Below are 17,517 nucleotides of genomic sequence, written 5' to 3'. Positions count from 1 at the left end.
CGTGCTAGCAGGAGGCACAAATGCTTCCAGTGATTAAGCCATAGATGGGCGCACTGACACTCAGGGCCCAGTCAGATTCTTATTAACTTGAAGAGTTGGTCTAACACAGTGGCTAAGAAACTGAGCTATGTATTAGGAAATCTCAGACTCGAATATTCTCTCTTCCATGAACTTACTAGGTGGCCTTGGGTCATCCATTCTCTCTCAGCCTCAGCCCTCCCATCTGCAGTATGGGGGAATGCTAATAATGGCTTCCTTTACAGTGTTCTTTTAAGAATACATAACACATGTGAAATGCTTTGGGCACATGGAAGAGCTATACAAAGGCTAAGTATTAGCCCAGTGCATGCTACCATATAGTTTCTAAAATAGTGCAACCATCATATACGAATTTCCCTTACAGTCTTCTTGTCCTACATTATTTTAAAAATTTGCACAAATTCAGAAGAAAGACCTTTTCTTAAGGCTCAGTTAAAACTGATCCCTTTGGCTGTTTTAGAAAGGTGTCTGTGATTTAAAACAGATTTAGCATGTATTATTATATATTGTCATTTTTATAATGTGTTGAGGGAATATTTGGGCCAGATTTTAGAAAGAGATGTCAGATCTGTCCATAAGACAGTAATCTGATATGTGGACAAGACAGATATGTAACTGTGACGATTGTGCATTTTCTACCTGCAGTAATTGTAGTTAGATAATTTTTGTTTAAAACAATAATGCTGTGTTTCGCCACAGAGGTTTGGGATTTTAAGTTCATTTATGCTTTTTATATAACTATATTTGGATTTGTGTAAATTTTACCTATGTGAGCTTGTGTTGCTTTTATACAGATATGAAGTGTCTTTTATCTGCCAAACTTCTGCTTTGTCATGGTCTGAATCTGAAACACACACAAAAGCAAGCAGTGAAGCCTACACCAGGGTGGCTGCTGGAGCCCTCCTCTGACATTACACAGGTGTCATTCCATCATTCAGGCAGGAGAAAGGGGGCCTTCATAGACCAAAGGAAGTGTTAGACTGACAATGCCTCTGTTTGAAGACCAGATTTCTTACCGTGTTTCCAGCCTTTGCTCTTTCTCATTAGTGGTAACAGAGATAGTAAATCTTCCAGGGAGTTGCAAATCTTCTGTGCTGCTTTCTAGGCAGTTTCTCTTTGGCTTTTGCAGGCAAAGGTAATGGCTCTGAGGGGGAGGTAGGGACGAAATCTGGCTTTGACTCCTTCATCTCTCCCAGTGCACGAGCTGCACAGGATTTTTCCTCCGGGGTGAGCCAAATTGGTAGCATGTCCTTACTAGAATCAGCTTCAAAATCAGTTGCCCCAAAATGGGAGAGCAATAAATTATCCAATATTATTATCCCTCCACTGCAGGTTGGATTGAGGGTGGGGGAGTTGAATCTGAAAGTAGCTTACGACAAACCTGCAATGTAGTCCAGCATTATCTCATATCGCAGGTTGTGAGGGGAGTAGTATACTGCCACTGAGGGCAATAAGTTTATGACAATCTTGTAACAGAGTCCAGTGTTGTTACTGCTATGTTGCTGATGGGATGGTGAGATGAGAACGAGTGACATTGACCCTGCAGTGTAGTCCAGTGGTGTTATCTGCAGCTTGGAGGGTGGGATGAGACTGAGACTGACTTACAACAACCCTGCAATGTAATCCAGTTGTGTTACACCCCCCCCCCCCATGTTGCAAGTCTGGAAGTGGCTTCTGACAACCCTGCAATGTAGTCCAATGCTGTTATCCCCATCCAGTGAGGTGGTGGTGGTGGTGCTGAGGCAGACTGACTTAGCCAAAAAATAACAAACATGATACAAGACCACACAGGTGCCGCTTTATTTGTGCCAAGTTGTCTGACGTTTTGGAGACCTCCTTCCTCAGGGGCTCCCTGAAATGCGTAACGTTTAACAGTTACGCATTTCATGTATTACAGTTACATGAAATGCATAAAGTATTAGATATACAAGACATACAGCAGCAAAATATATACAGCATACAAAGAAAATACCATGGACTAATCAACTATATATTTACAAATACATTGCAAGAAAACTCCCAAATAAAACTCTTGCATGATAATGAACGTCTGTCCATATAGAATGGGTGCAGTAAAGTGCTGATCGTGTTCTCCTGATACATAATCTGTATAAAGACTGCTTTTAAGAACTTTCCCAGGACAACCTTCTGAAGACCTGGTGATATTCTGTTTGAAGGATGATTCAACCTGTGTCACTGGGAAGATAGTAGGTTCTTTGCTTTTCAATGCAAATTAGGGAAAAATTATGTTGGCCCCATTTTAAAATTTATTGGTGGTATTTAATTACCCTTAATTAGTTGTATCTTTCTTTTGTAGAAAAATTTGTATTGGTCTGTGACCGTAATAAACATTCAACTCTTGCATGAATATATTTATAAACAATTAAAATGCGTAAAACAAGGAAACCAAACTAAACAGAATCACCCACTAAAATTAAAGATCTTTTACCTGCACTAAACAAAACTTGTCATTGCACATTCACATGGCATAGGAACACTGTGTATGTGTGTGTATGTAATGCATTTGTGAATGTATATAGTTGAGTAGTCCATGTTATTTTTTGTGATATATATATATATAGCAATATCTATGTAACTTGTACATACATGTTTCAAACTGTAATATGTTATGCATTTCGGGGAGCACCTGAGGAAGGAGTTCTTCTCCGGACATACTAAAACAAATGACAGTACTTGCCCATAGGGCAACCATGAATACTCATAGGGAAAGTATGAATGCCCATATGGAAACACAGGCTTCTCCCTGCCCATGGGGAGATCCTGAATGCTCATAGGGAAACATAGGCTCTGCATAGGTTGAACCCTATGTTTCCCTATGGGCAGGTAGAACCCTATTTTTCCCAATGGGCATTCAGGATCTCCCTATGGGCAGGAAGAAGCCTGTGTTTCCCTATGGGCAGGAAGAAGCCTGTGTTTCCCTATGAGCATTCTGCGTTTCCCTGTGGGCATGTACTGTCATTTCATAGAATAGAATCATAGAATAGTAGGGTTGGAAGGGGGCTATAAGGCCATCGAGTCCAACCCCCTGCTCAATGCAGGAATCTAAGTCAAAGCATCTCTGACAGATGGCTGTCCAGCTTCATCTTGAATGCCTCCAGTGTGGGAGAGCCCACTACCTCCCTAGGTAACGGGTTCCATTGTCGTATTGCTCTAACAGTCAGGAAGTTTTTCCTGATGTTCAGCCGGAATCTGGCTTCCTGTCACCTGAGCCCATTATTCCATGTCCTGCACTGTGGGATGATGGAGAAGAGATCCTGGCTTTCCTCTCTGTGACAGCCTTTCAAGTACTTGAAGAGCACCATCATATCTCCCCTCAGTCTTCTCAAGGCTAAACATGTCCATTTCTTTCAGTCTGTCTTCATACGGCTTTGTTTCCAGTCCCCTGATCATCTTTGTTGCCCTCCTCTGAACCCTCTCCAGTTTGTCTGCATCCTTCTTAAAGTGTGGTGCCCAGAACTGGACCCAGTACTCCAGATGAGGCCTAACCAGTGCTGAGTAGAGGGGAACTAGTACTTCATGGGATTTAGAAGCTATGCTTCTATTAATGCAGCCCAAAAGAGCATTTGCCTTTTTTGCAGCCACATCACATTGTTGGCTCATATTCAGCTTGTGATCTACAGCAATTCCAAGATCCCTCGCTTGTAGTATTTTTGAGCCAAGTATTTCCCATCTTCTAACTGTGTATTTGGTTTATTTTTCCTAGGTACAGAACTTTGCATTTATCCCTATTAAATTTCATTCTGTTGTCTTCCACCCAGCACTCCAGCCTATCAAGGTCACTTTGAATTTTGTTTCTGTCTTCCAGGGTATTATCATCCTGCCCAATTTTGTGCCCTCTGCAAATTTGATAAGCATTCACCTCTTTATCCAAGTCATTAATAAAAATGTTGAAGAGTGCTGGGCCCAGGACTGAGCCCACTCATTACCTCTCCCCAGTTTGAAAAGGTCCCATTGATAAGCACTCTGAGGCCGATCCTGTAGCCAACTGTGGATCCACCTGATCGTTGTTTCATCTAGCCCACTTTGAGCTAGTTTGCTAATCAGGATATCATGGGGCACTTTGTCGAAAGCTTTGCTGAAGTTGAGGAATATTATGTCCACAGCATTCCCACAGTCCACAAGGAAGGTTACCTGCTCAAAAAATGAGATGTGATTTGTCTGGCAGGATTTGTTCTTGATAAATCCATGTTGGCTTCGAGTAATCACTGCATTGTTTTCAAGGTGCTTACAGATGGATTGCTTTATCACCCGCTCCAGAATTTTCCCAGGGATTGATGTCAGACTGACTGGTCTGTAGTTCCCAGGTTCCTCCTTTTTACCCTTTTTGAAGATAGGGACCACAGACTAGAGATCAAATCGCCAACATTCGCTGCATCATGGAGAAAGCAAGAGAATTCCAGAAAAACGTCTATTTCTGCTTCATTGACTACGCTAAAGCCTTTGATTGTGTGGATCACAACAAACTGTGGCAAATTCTTAAAGTGATGGGAGTACCAGACCACCTTACCTGTCTGCTGAGAAACCTGTACGAGGGTCAAGAAGCAACAGTAAGAACCAGACATGGAACAACCGATTGGTTCAAAATTGGGAAAGGAGTACGACAAGGCTGCATATTGTCACCCTGCTTATTTAACTTATATGCAGAGTACATCATGAGAAATGCCGGGTTGGATGAATCAGAGGTCGGAATTAAGATTGCCGGGAGAATTATCAACAACCTCCGATATGCAGACGATACCACCCTAATGGCAGAAAGCGAAGAGGATCTCAAGAGCCTCTTGTTGAGGGTGAAAGAGGAGAGTGCAAAAGCTGGTTTGAAACTCAACATTAAAAAAACTAAGATCATGGCATCTGGCCCTATCACTTCCTGGCATATAGAAGGGGAAGAAATGGAAGCAGTGACAGATTTTACTTTCTTGGGCTCCAAGATCACCGCAGACGGTGACTGTAGCCATGAAATTAAAAGACGCTTGCTCCTTGGGAGGAAAGCTATGGCCAACCTAGACAGCATAGTAAGAAGCAGAGACATCACCTTGCCGACAAAGGTCCGTCTAATCAAAGCTATGGTTTTCCCAGTAGTAATGTATGGCTGTGAGAGCTGGACTATAAGGAAGGCTGAGCGCCGAAGAATTGATGCTTTCGAACTGTGGTGCTGGAGAAGACTCTTACGAGTCCCCTGGACTGCAAGGAGGTCAAATCAGTCCATCCTAAAGGAAATCAACCCTGAGTGCTCATTGGAAGGACAGATAATGAAGCTGAAGCTCCAATATTTTGGCCACCTAATGCGAAGAGAAAACTCCCTGGAAAAGACCCTGATGCTGGGAAAGACTGAAGGCAAAAGGAGAAGGGGACGGCAGAGGATGAGATGGCTAGATAGCATCACGGATGCAATGAATATGAACTTGAGCACGCTCCGGGAGAGAGCGCAGGACAGGAAGGCCTGGCGTGCTATGGTCCATGGGGTCACGAAGAGTCGGACACGACTGAACGACTGAACAACAACAACAACCACATTAGCCCTCCTCCAGTCATCCGGTACTTCCCCCGTCCTCCATGATTTCTCGAAGAGAATAGACAGCGGTTCTGAGAGTTCTTCTGCCAGTTCCTTTATGACTCTAGGATGCAGTTCATCTGGCCCTGGAGATCTGAACTCATTCAAAGTAATTAGGTGTTCCTTGACCATATGCCTATCCATCTCAAGCTGCAATCCTGCCCCTTCAGCCTGCACTTGCCTTTGCCAGGGGGCGGGTTGTAGACCCTCTTTTGGGAGAAGACCGAGCCAAAGTAGGAATTGAGCACCTCTGCCTTTTCTTTGTCATCTGTTATCATTTTGCCATCCTTATTTAATAGCTGAACCACCATTTCCTTCCTCTGCCTTTTACTGTGCGCGTAGCTGAAGGCGGCCTTCTTGCTGCTTTTAGCATCCCTCGCCAGCCTCGGCTCGTTCTCAGCTTTAGCCTTCCTGACGCCATCCCTGCAATTCTGTGCTACCTGCCTGCACTCTTCCTTTGTTGCTTGGCCTTCCTTCCAATTCCTGTATGTGCCCTTTCTTGTTTTCAGGTCATCCCTAAGCTTTTCGTGAAGCCACACTGGCTTCTTCCGTTGTCTTCCACCTTCCCCCCCCCCTTTTTTTGGTATGTCTCGTTCTCCGTAACCTTGGGCGGGTTCGCACAAAATAAGGCGTCCCGTGTGTGGTCTTGTACCCCTTTCGATGGTGTGTGTGTGTGTGGGGGGCTACTTTGGGCGTTCCTCCGTTGTCGGCAGGCTGCCCTCGGACAGCCTTGCCCCGCCTGACCACTTGCCCGGGGCCGCATCGCGCAATTCCGCCGCTCGAAACAATCCGTTATCCTTCGGGGAGGGAGACGTCACCCGCAGCGGTGGCGGAACTCGGAAGGAAGGGATGCGCGGGCCCCCTCTTCCCCTGTGCCGTAGAGTCTACGGGCTGGGCCCTCCCGGGCGTGTAGGACGAATCCAACTCCGCTCCCCAGCACTGAGACGGGCGGACAAGCGCCGGCCAGCCCGCCTCGGCGGACGCCGCCTCAGGGAGAACGAAGTCGCCGCCCGACGCCCTTGCTCCTCCCGGAGGCACGTTCACTTCCGGGCGGAGCTTCCCTCCGGGCAGAAGCACTTCCGGGGCCTCGAAGGCGTGGGGGCGGCGGCGGCGGCGGCGGAGGCGTTTCCGTTGAGGCGCACATCCGGGTGGCGTTTCCGGGTTCCTTTGTCCCTGGTGTCGCAGCCCCGCTCCGTTCCTCCCCCCCCGCCCTCGTCTCCGCCCTCAGGTGGGTTCGAGCCTGGTCCGTTCCGGCCTCTGGAGGGGGCGGTGGGGGGCGTCGTCCCTCAACGTCCTCCCGTTCTCTTCCTCCCCCTCCCATTGTCTTCCTCCTGGGGTCCTCCCTCCGTCCCCGAGCCCGCATGAGGCGGCGGCCGCGCTCAGAATCCCGCAGGCTCGGCCTTGGCCCCCTCCGTGTCCGTTAGCTGCGGCCTTCCGACTCGCCTGTTCAAACTGAAGCGACTGCAGAGCTTCCCGCAGCCCAGCACCGCAGGGGTGTGTGTGTGACTGACTGACTGAGGCAGAGTGATGTACAGCGATCCTGCAATGTAGCCCAGTGCTGCTTCCCTTCCCTTCCCTTCCCCACCCCCTCACCCAAAGAAAGGGTTAGGACCCTTTGCCCCATTTCTCCTTTCTAAGCCCTGTCCAGCTTCTGGCTCACTTGGTTCCCCACTGCGTTCTCCTTCTCCCCAGTAGCACCAGTTATTTCTGTTCTGGCCAAAGAAGTGTTATTTTGCCACTAATGAGGGATTTTGAGCTGGCCCAGGCATCCCTGTCGCTGCTTGCCAGGTCTGGTTGAGCGAAAGCCCTCATCTTTCCCTTGCTGTAGGGACCTGGTATTGTGGGTTACTGAGCAGCTGTAACTCTTTCTATTTGGGAAAGTTTCAGTTGGGAAAACACTTTGCGGGGCGGGGAGGGGGGTTATGGTGTATTTGCCATTGTGGTGCATGACAGCAGAAAGGGATCGCCTCTTTTTCCACACCCTTTGTGCCGGTTTTTTGCATGAGATACCTCTGTAACTGTTGTCTGTCTTTTAAAATACTATCTTAGAAAAGAAACAGATCGCACCTTTCAAAATGGCACAGTTCAAGCGCCAGAAGCAGCTACGAAGCAGTAGTCTTCAGGGAGCGAGGTCATTCTCAGGTCAGTCCAATGCAGGGGTCAACAAAACTGCTTCTGGACCACCTGTGATGTAGCCTAAACCTTTGGGGAAGAGGCCTGCTGCCTCCTCATCTCCTAGATCCTGATGGATAAGTGGTTTTCCTGTATATTTATATATTTCTTCTTTAATTATGTTTGATATCTAGGCCTCTGTACACTTATCTGATGAAAAGGCGCTGCACCAAAATGTGTCCATTGCTCCTTCTTAAAGAGCAGTTCATGCTCATGTTCCTTCTTCCCTTTAACTCCGCTTGTTGTATAAACCAATACAGGAGCTCAAGAGCATTAAGGTCCCATCATCCTCGGCCAGTATGTTCAAATGTGGTGCTGGCTGGTGATGATGGGAGTTGTAGTCCAACATGTCTGGAGGGCACCAGGTTGGGGGAAGGTTGGTCTAAACTATATCTGCTAAACTGAAGTGACTACTGAACATGGCCTCTGTCTCACTTGTCCATGTGGGTGTAGTGGATAGCATGTTAGGTATGGATGTATGGTTCAGTTCCTAGCTACGGACTCTCTCTAAATGATGTCCTTTAGCCTGATCCCTGTAACTGCTTCAGTTACTCCAATGGGAAAAAATACCGAAAGGAGCTTATTTGACGGTTGTTCTGAAATGAATGTGATAGAAATGGTTGTGGAATGTCATCTATTTAATAAACTATACATAAATGTTCTTTGATCTCTTCATAGTTTTCTAGGGATTAAAATGGTGTTTGCTCCTTTCCACTAGGAACCCAACCCGCCTCTTTATTGGGACCTGCACCTGGCTTGTTAAATCCTCCTATCTCAGCAGATATCATTCAGGCGGCACGTCATCTTCAGGTATGTGGTAGATTATTGGCTTGCTCTTATGGGTGTCTTAGCTGCCAGTTGATGAAATTCTGGTATCCTTTCATTCTCCTGGTAGAGCAGTTTAGGGATTCTAACTCAAACTGAGAACACGTTGAACCATTCAAGTTTTAAGCTGGTTCTGGCCACCTCTCTGAGATTGTGCCAAGAATTATATATTTTAGAGGCATGGCAGCAGTTCACGTTCTGTCTCTGATTGAATCTCAGCCAGAGGTCAGGTGGATGCTCTCCAGAGGTCTGTGTGGTTCTCCTGATGCCTCAGGCATTTGGCTTTGAACTTCCTCTGCATCTGATGAAACTAGAGCTGTATAGATGGTGCCAGTTTGGATCAACGCCATTGCAGGAGCAGTTGGAAATACACCAGACATTTGAAGACAGCACGTGTGTGAGAGGGTGCATGTGCTGCCTTTTTTCCCAAACCATCGAAATCTGCACGGCGTTATTAAATCGTGTCATTTTTGTGTAGCTGGTCAATTGGTATAATTCTTATTTCAGCAATGAAGTTTTGCATATGCAGGCTAAAATTTGCAAAAACAAAAACTTGTGCAAAAGTGTAGACTCTTAGGAACTTGAGGTGCTTAAGAGCCCAGATTACCCCCCCCCCCAAATCCTGTGTCCTTCAGCCGTGTGTCCCTTCAGTTCTGCGGTGCCAGGGAAGCTAGCGGCGGCGAAGCGTGTTCTTTCTGGCATTTGCGTGTGTATGAGAGGGGAGAAAGCAAATTCCTTGCATCTACTCCTTTCCTGGAGAGTTGCTGGGGCCAGGCTCATCTTCCCCTTGCTGTGATGTTCTTCCTGGGATGCAGGATGAGCAACCTACCCATAGTCCTGTAGCTGATGAATGTTGCCAGAGTTTGGTTCCCCTTGGCTTTGCAGAGAAATTTGCATTTGACTTGAGCAGGGTAGTCTAACCATTCATTACAGAAAGAGGCAAAATTCTGCTAGGTGGGGTGGCAGCAATGAATTACACAAGTTGGGGCAGAGTTATATGGCTGGACCTCCCTGTTTTCTGTTTTTTGAGTCTAACAGGAATTCAAATATTAGTGGGTCTGGTAATCCTTTGTACCACTGGAGTGGTTCTTGTGATCAAATGCATGTTATCATAAGAAGGAATGTGTGTGTAGGTGTATTCCCTATTTGTCCAGTTTGTGCATGAATGCCTGAGTTACTTGTGACTTCCTTCATGCGGTGCAGTTCATACTGATCTTGAGTTCCATACTCCACCACATGTAGGAGGTTCCAGGGTCTCATAAGACTGAACCAATTTACAGTATTGTAGGGTATCTTTACAGCATTGAGTGCTTTTAGGAAGGATAGTAGAGGTCTCCTGGGCTAATTCATTCTGAAGAGAATTTGCGTGCACCTCAGAAGCGTCGTAGTTAGCGCAGTTCCTGCCTGGCTTCAGTGATATTTGAACCAATATTACAGAGAGCGGTGGCAGAGTGTCTTAGCTGGACATCACTCAATAACAAATTTCTTCTTTGGCAGGTGAAAGAGCTTGAGAATAGTCAAAGCTTGAGATGGCCTTGACCTAAGAAACACTATGTTTGTCTAAAATTCCTGCGGCCAACAAAGACAGTGAATTAGTTGGTGGCTTGTACATAAGTCACATCTGCAGTGCTAATGACTATGCCTGTTGACAGTATGTGCAGGTTGCCAGATGTGCGGCGCCTGCGCTTAGTGTGCAACCTATCATTATGTCATTATAGTGATTTCCCTGGGCCTTTGCTTTTCAGGGGGGAGAGAAGCAACGTGTTTTTACTGGTATTGTCACCAGCCTTCATGATTACTTTGGAGTGGTGGATGATGAAGTTTTCTTCCAGTTAAGGTGAGCAGAAGACTGCAGGGACAGAAGTGGGCAGCAAATGGCTGCTGATGGCATTGCACCCTTGGCACTCAGCAAACTTTCTTTTGCTGGGGGGTGGGCAGGAAGAGACTGTTACAGTGTTTTTTGTTCCATTTCTTGGAGCGCAACCAAAGGCTGATCTGTGCTTGCAGCAGAATGAGGTGGTAAAATCCTGAATTGCAGTGGTCCACTTTGCAATTGGGTGATGCTATTTTTGAAAGTTCCCCTACATTACACAAAAGAAAACCCAGCCTGGAAGCAAAGAACAAGGAACATTACGAAGAAAGAGTTCTAGCCAAGCTCTCTCCTTGCTGTGCTAGTTTTCTACTTGCAGGGTATTTTTTTTAGTATAACAGAGTAGTAACAATGTGATTTCCCCCCTACCTGCAATCTTTCCGGGAGGGGACCCTAGCTCAGTGGTGGAGCATGTGCTTTGCATGCAGAGGAAAGCCCATGTTTAATCCCTGGCATTTCCAGTTTAAAAACAGTGTCAGGGAGCAGGTGATAGGGAAAGACCACTGCTTGGGACCCTGGAGAGCAACTGCACATCACGGTAGACCACACTGGGCTAGATGAACAAAAACTCTGACCACTTACAAAGTACTCTTTCATCTGCACTGGCTGCCAGCCCATTTCCGGGCCTGATTCAAAGTGCAGGCATTAACATTCAAAGCCCTAAATGGCTTGGTGCCAAGCTACCTGAAGGATCATCTCCTCCCATGTACACCGGGCCAGACCCTAAGATCAGCTTCAGCAGTCTTCCTCTGGGAGCCCCTGTCAAAGGAAGTGAGGATGGTGGCTACTAGGAAGAGGGCCTTTTCTGCTGAGGCACTCCAGTTGTGGAATTAGCTTCCCAGAGAGGTTTGCCTGGTGCCTATGTTGTGCCCATTTTGGTGCTAAATGAAGACCGTTTTACTTTCCCAGCCATTTTAGTTTTTTAGTTTGTTTTTATCTGGTACTATATTTTAAATTCTTTTCTGCTAGCTTCTGTTTGATTATTTTATTCTGTACTGAATTTTTAAACTTTTATATTGTATTTTATGTTAAGTGCTGTGAACTGCCCAGAGAACTTCAGCTATTGGGCGGTATGAAAATATAATAAATAAATAAAAATATAAGGCAGCTTCTTATGTTCCCTGTGATGTAGTATAGTCAGAAAACTACCACCTCATTCTGCTGTTTAAGGCCTGATTGGTGAAGCCAAAATTGCTGAATTCTAAGCCATTTACGCTCACTTATGAACTCTAGAGATGCCCACCAGAAGCTCAGCAGAAGCAGAATCTTGCATGTGATTTGCTGTCCTCTGTTTTGTTTCAGTGTTGTCAAAGGTCGGATCCCACAGATCGGTGAAAAGGTGCTGGTGAAGGCTGTTTACAACCCTAGCCAGTCTGTGCCCTGGAATGCTTTGAAGGTCCAGACATTGTCAAATCAGGTATTGAAGAGTTCTACTGTTCAAGTGTATAAGAGTTTCCTGTTGTTTGGAGTTTGAGTTAGCTTTGCTTGCATTTGTTTTGATTTCCTCATGTGAGAAGTGGAGATACCTTGCGTCTACCCAGATGTTAGCTTGGTGCATGGGCCTTTCATTCAGTGTCACTTCATCTCTTACAATGAAGCAGTGAAAGATGCACACATAAGATTAAAAGTGGGTCTTCCCATAGTGACATTCCTGTTTTCCTGCTACTTTGGCATGCGGGTGGCAGAATGGACTGTTATTTTACACACTGATATCCGTTGCTTTTCTAAGAAGATTTTCAAAATAACTTACAGTATGAAATGAGTAATGTGGCCAATAAACAACATACTGCAATGCCCCTTAAAAAAAAGAAAACTACGTACAATTTTTCAATAGCATCAGAATAGGCAGATTCCAAACCACACAGTCTAGAATCCTTCAGTCTCCCTCTACTGTGGGCTTATAGCGACTCTGGCCATTCTCTTCAGAAACCTGTGTTGCCTTGCATTAGATGCTCCCTGCACTGTAAGCCCGAGTGATGGGTGTTCCCAGTGTTTTCTGTGTTAGCCTGTCTCTGCCAATGGAAAACTGCATTAACTGAGGAAGGACTCCAGGCTTCCTATAGGTGATTATGCTGAGAGAATCCCAAGCTTTCTCTGGGTAACAGTAACTTTCCAATCACTAAAAAGGGATGGAACGGGACAGCTTTGTGTCAGGCCAAACACAGGAAATGGAGAGCAGCCACATTTTGCTGGCTGGATTGGGCAGCACCATGATTTTGAGGGGCACTGGGCACAGTTGGATGGCATGCTGGGTACATGAGACATAGGACGCTCCCCTATACCGAGTGCATTTAGCCCAGAATTGCCTACACTGACACACAGCAGCTCTCCAGGGTTCCATGCAGGATTCTTTCTTAGCCCTACCTGGAGATGTCAGGAATTGAACCTGGGACTTTCTGATTGCCAGGCTGGCACTCTACCACTAAGCTACGGCCCCCTCCCCTGCAGATACAACACCATCTGCAAGGCATTACCCAGTGCATGTTGGTAACCTTACTGGGTCATTCTGATGATCTGTCCAGTCCAATATCCTGTCTCTAACAGTGCCTAGCACTTGGTCAAGAGTGCCAACTTTCAGACTCAGTTTGGCAGGCCCTAAGAGCCCAAATTTAAAAAAGCACCCTAGATCTGAAATTAAGATTAATCCAACAAAAAATCATTCTAAGAGCCTACTGGACATCTGAAGGACTGTACCAGAAGAATTTAAGTGACTCTCCCCTTTGTTGGAGATGTCAAAAAAGGAAAGGGACTCTAAGGCACATGCTCTGTAGTTGGCCAGTGCTGGATCCATTCTGGAGGAATGTGACTGAAAGGATCAAATTCACTCTCCAATTAGATTTTGACATACTAGGCCATGCAGTGGTATTAGGACGCAAGCCATCAATATGGAAGAGTGACGCACCACCAGTGGACTGGTTGTTAAGGGCGACTCTAATGGCTAAAAGATCGGTGCTCCAGGTGTGGAAGTCAAAATACCCACCCAGGATTGAAGCATGGTGTGAGGCCAAGGCATCTTTGGCCTCCCATGAATTAATGTTGTCTAAACACCAGTTGAAAGAGGAGAGAGACCTTCTGATCTGGCAGCCATATGTGGAACTGTTTGATTAACCACTCTTATTAAGTTATTTTCCCCTTTTGCTTTCCTTTGAATATGGTCTGTTTTTCTTTTGTTTTTCCTGAATTGGTCCTGAGGTGGGATCACTCAGGTGGTGGGGGTTATTGGAGGGTGCGGGGAGGGAGGGAGGGTTGGTAGGGAAAGGACTGTAAGAAAAAGAAATGGAAATTCATGCAACAACATCCAAGATTTGGGAATGTTTATTCATGTTTAATCAGGACAAAGATGTGGACTAGCAGTCACTGTTGATTTCTTGACATATAGTTCTTTTGTGATATGAAACTAAAAACTAAAAGAATGATTAAGAAAAAAACAGTGCCTAGCCACAAATGCTACAGAAGAAGCATAGATCAGCCCAGGGCTGTTATGCATAGAATACTGAAGTCTCTCTCAGTTTCTTACAGTGCATCACTTTTCTAATATTGAACTCAGCTGGTGAGTACCGACAGGATTGTAGCCAGAATGAGGCTACTGAGAAATAAGTAGAAGGTACCGGCGTGTTTGGGGGAACATCAACATTTGAACAAAAAATCTTTTGGAACATCCCCCTCCTAACAAGTCAAAAACAGCTCAATGAGATCTGAGCATGCCCAGTGGCCATAAAATGCCATTTGGGGAAATAACAAAACCTGGCAGGTGGGGGAATGGAGTATCAGGAAGTAGTCTTGACTGGCATGAATACTGAGCAAGAGCACTCCGTGCTAAAACATTTTGTTGCAGGTCCCACTTGAGGAAGTCTAATAATGCTAGGTTGGCAAGAGGATAGATATATCAGTAGGCACTGTTGATCCCTTTTCTTACTTCATTAGAATTTGGGGGCACTGCAGATTTGGAAAGTGCACTGCACATTGTCCATCCCAGGTGCAATGTATTCTGGAATAAGAGATGAGTGAAGTCTTAATTTGAAGTCCATAGTGGAGTTTTTCTAGAGCAGCTGATGTATACCTAGTAGAAGAAAATGGTGTAATGTATGCTTGTGTATTTCTGACATACTCAGTCGGGTCATTTCCTCATTGGGCTATTTCCTATTTGAGCTATCTCGCATTCTCTGAAAGTGCACACACTGCTGGGTTTCCAGCATCGATTCTCCCCCACTCCTTCCTCCTCTTCTGCTACATTGCCAGCTCAGTTGGCATTGGAGAGAAATCACTTCCCTACTGATTCCTGACTAGTGTGTATTCTTTTCATAATCTCCTGAGATGGCCAGTATATGAGTTCTGGATTCTTAAATCTGGGAACTTGTAGCATAAGAAAAGTTTTGTCTAAATTCCTGGTTAATGGCATCCTTATGTTCCACAGCCTCTTCTGAAGCCTCCTACCCCTCTTCTCCATGTGGCTTCTTTGGGGCAGAAGCAAGGCATATTGGGAGCCCAGCCTCAGCTGCTGTTTCAGCCTCACCGGATCCCACCTCTGTTTCCCCAGAAGCGTAAGTGTGACTGCATATTTTATTGTGAGAGTGTATGCCTGATGGTGGAGAAATGGAATGGGAGAGTATTAAGCATTAAAAATCTAGAGTTTGAGGGCAACTGCATGCTGATGAGACACACATCTCTTTGGGAAACCAGGGGAAATACATAGGCAGTGCCTTCTTCTAGAACAGGTTTTGTCCTACAACCTGGGTGACATGGAGCAAAGGTCTTTGATAAGCACCTTTCTTCATTGTGCCATGAGACATGGTTGTAGCCCTGGCAAAGCTATATTGGCAAGGGGTGGCAGGAGCTGTACAGCAACTCTGGGATGGCATTTTGTGGTGCGGCTGTGTGTGTTTCCAACCTGGTCTTTCAGCATGAGATAAATATTTGTGTGTCTGTGTCTGAACAAGCTGATGATGACGATCCTGAGCAATCTTGGGGCCCAGCTTGGAGGCAAAGCAGTAGAAATGAGACTGAGTATGTTTCTTCCCCAGCAATAAGCCTCTTCCAGACATCTCCATCGCTCCACTTGGGTCATCTTGGAAGATACACTGGTCGAAGCCCAAAGGGCAGGCAGGACTTGGGCAGATGGTAAGGACCGTGTGTGTCCTCTGTGCTGGCATAAACTCGCTCCCCCTTCCTCCTTCTCCTCTCCCCCCGCCTCTTCAGATGGCAAATGGTGCATGTTTCCAAGGGAAGCCTTCAGAAGGAACACTTCATGCTTGTGCCTGTTTTTTCTACATTGGCAACTTACGCACTTACTCTGCCAAAGTTTCTTGGTAATTCATTCCCTTCCCCACCCCTTTAAAGATTTAGGCTTTCTTTTTGCCATCATCATCACAATCATCAGAATCTATACATATTTCCATTGTAAAGTCATTCACAATATTATTCCAGTCAATTGATAATTACCTGTATTGGCTCATAACTTTACGTAGCCACTTCTCTTTACAATGTTTCCAACAGAAAATAGGGGTTGCACCTAATCCTGTGTTATATTATTCCAAAACGTAACCAAAATAGACCATTTTCCATAAAATGTTTATTTCCCCATCTGCCTTCTTCTAATAATATTCTTGAGTTTCCACATAGATACCAGTTCCCAGACCCTCATCATCCGTTGTCTCATTGATGGGACACCGTTTTGCTTCATTCATTCATTCATTCATTTATTGCATTTATACTCCGCCTTTTTTCTTCTTGCAAGGAACCCAAGGCAGCTAACATTATCCTCCTCCTCTCTTGCACACATACCCCTCACTACTGAGCAAAATAATGCCTGATGCCATACATAGGAAGCTGTGTTATGCTAACTAAGTCAGGCTATTTGTCCATCTAGCTTATTGCTATCTTTGGCAGCATCTCTCCAGAGTCTCAGGCCAACTGTTCTTCCATGTCAGCTGCTACCACATGTTTTTAAGTGGAGATCCAAGCGATTGAAACTGTTAGCTTCTGTATGCAAAGCTAGTGCTCTATCACTGGGCTGTTGTCCCCCTGTGTTGCCCTTCTGCAGAGCCCATGTTGGTTGTGTTACCTTTCCTGTCCATATACTTTCAACAAGGTTTGTAGTGTTGCAGGAAGGTCAAGCTGAGGGTGGTGGCTGCAAATTCCCACAACCTTTCCCCTTTCCTTCAAGGGTTCTTGTGCCCTCATTAAGGGGTTTGGAGCTTCATTTAGCCACAATCAGTAAACAGCCTCCAGATTCAGAGGCAGTATGCCACTGATTATTGGTTGTGGGAGAGAACAGTGGGGTGGAGGAGGGCTATTGCATTAATGCCCTGCTTGTGGGGTTCCCTGGCTCATGGTTGGCAACAGGATGCTGCATGTGATAGACCTTTGGTCTGATCCAGCAGGGCTACTCTCAGGTTCTCATTTTGGGAAACGCTTCTTAATGGCCCTCAACTATATTATTTGGCACAGCCGCACGTCAGTAGCTAAGCCGAATCTAGCCACGTTGCATGTTGAATGGAAGCTCCAGCTGTAAGAAGCAGCACTGGGGACTTCATTGGTGCAGTGAATTTTGGCCCAGGGAATCTTGGCCTGAATGGTTAGTGCAATCTTCCAGAGAAAATATGTAGCTCTACGTTTGAGTGGCTGCAGTAATTTCAGGTCCCACTGCTTGACTTCTTCCCAGAGCAGGCTTGTCAGTTTATCTGGCAAATCATAATTTGGATGACCATGTTTAACGTCCAGGCTGCCTCTTTTCCCTAAGCTGTTGCATTGGTGCTTGTGTGCTGCAAAGAACTGAAGCTTGCGGGGGTCTGGTCTAACATTGAGTGCTATGTGCAGTTGTGGCCAGCTTTGACAAGATTGTTATCCTAACAGCTGCTGTGCTGTTGTGCTTTTAGGGATGACTTTGATTCTAAGAAGCGGAAGCAGAAGGGAAATGAGCCATGGGGAGTGAAAAAGCCACGGCATGAACCACCCCAGTATCGGGTCCAGTTGGCTTGCTATGCTGTGAACAGGTAAGGCCAGCAGACCAAGGGGCACCTTCTTTGGAAGTTAAAGTGGA

General features: G+C 45.8%; 2 protein-coding genes across 5 annotated transcripts in view; one reads left to right on the top strand and one right to left on the bottom strand.

Moving 5' to 3' along the window:
- The first annotated feature begins 6,664 nt into the window (after positions 1-6,664).
- CCAR2 (cell cycle and apoptosis regulator 2) overlaps positions 6,665-17,517 on the top strand; it is a 30,717-nt gene continuing 19,864 nt past the window's right edge. For 2 of the 4 annotated variants that reach the window (XM_084804001.1, XM_084804000.1), the window contains exons 1-8: positions 6,750-7,105; positions 7,661-7,753; positions 8,502-8,593; positions 10,354-10,445; positions 11,781-11,895; positions 14,893-15,019; positions 15,500-15,596; positions 17,354-17,470. In XM_084804001.1, the coding sequence (XP_084660127.1) occupies positions 7,687-7,753; positions 8,502-8,593; positions 10,354-10,445; positions 11,781-11,895; positions 14,893-15,019; positions 15,500-15,596; positions 17,354-17,470 (707 nt within the window). In that variant the 5' untranslated portion in view covers positions 6,750-7,105; positions 7,661-7,686. Of the gene's footprint in view, positions 7,106-7,660; positions 7,754-8,501; positions 8,594-10,353; positions 10,446-11,780; positions 11,896-14,892; positions 15,020-15,499; positions 15,597-17,353; positions 17,471-17,517 lie in introns of all 4 variants that reach the window. The other 2 variants (XM_084803999.1, XM_084803998.1) reach the window with 2 other exon arrangements.
- BIN3 (bridging integrator 3) overlaps positions 13,780-17,517 on the bottom strand; it is a 146,074-nt gene continuing 142,336 nt past the window's right edge. Inside the window, exon 12 of the transcript XR_014783740.1 lies at positions 13,780-14,466. The gene's annotated coding sequence lies outside the window, so the exon portion shown is untranslated. The remainder of the gene's footprint in view (positions 14,467-17,517) is intronic.

This window comes from Heloderma suspectum, chromosome 6 (genome assembly GCF_057233095.1).
Source record: "Heloderma suspectum isolate Gila_16-S chromosome 6, 16-S_ref, whole genome shotgun sequence".
Classification (NCBI taxonomy): Eukaryota; Metazoa; Chordata; class Lepidosauria; order Squamata; family Helodermatidae; genus Heloderma; species Heloderma suspectum.
The sequence above is the reverse complement of the archived record's forward strand: the minus strand, read 5'-3'. Positions and strand labels throughout refer to the sequence as shown.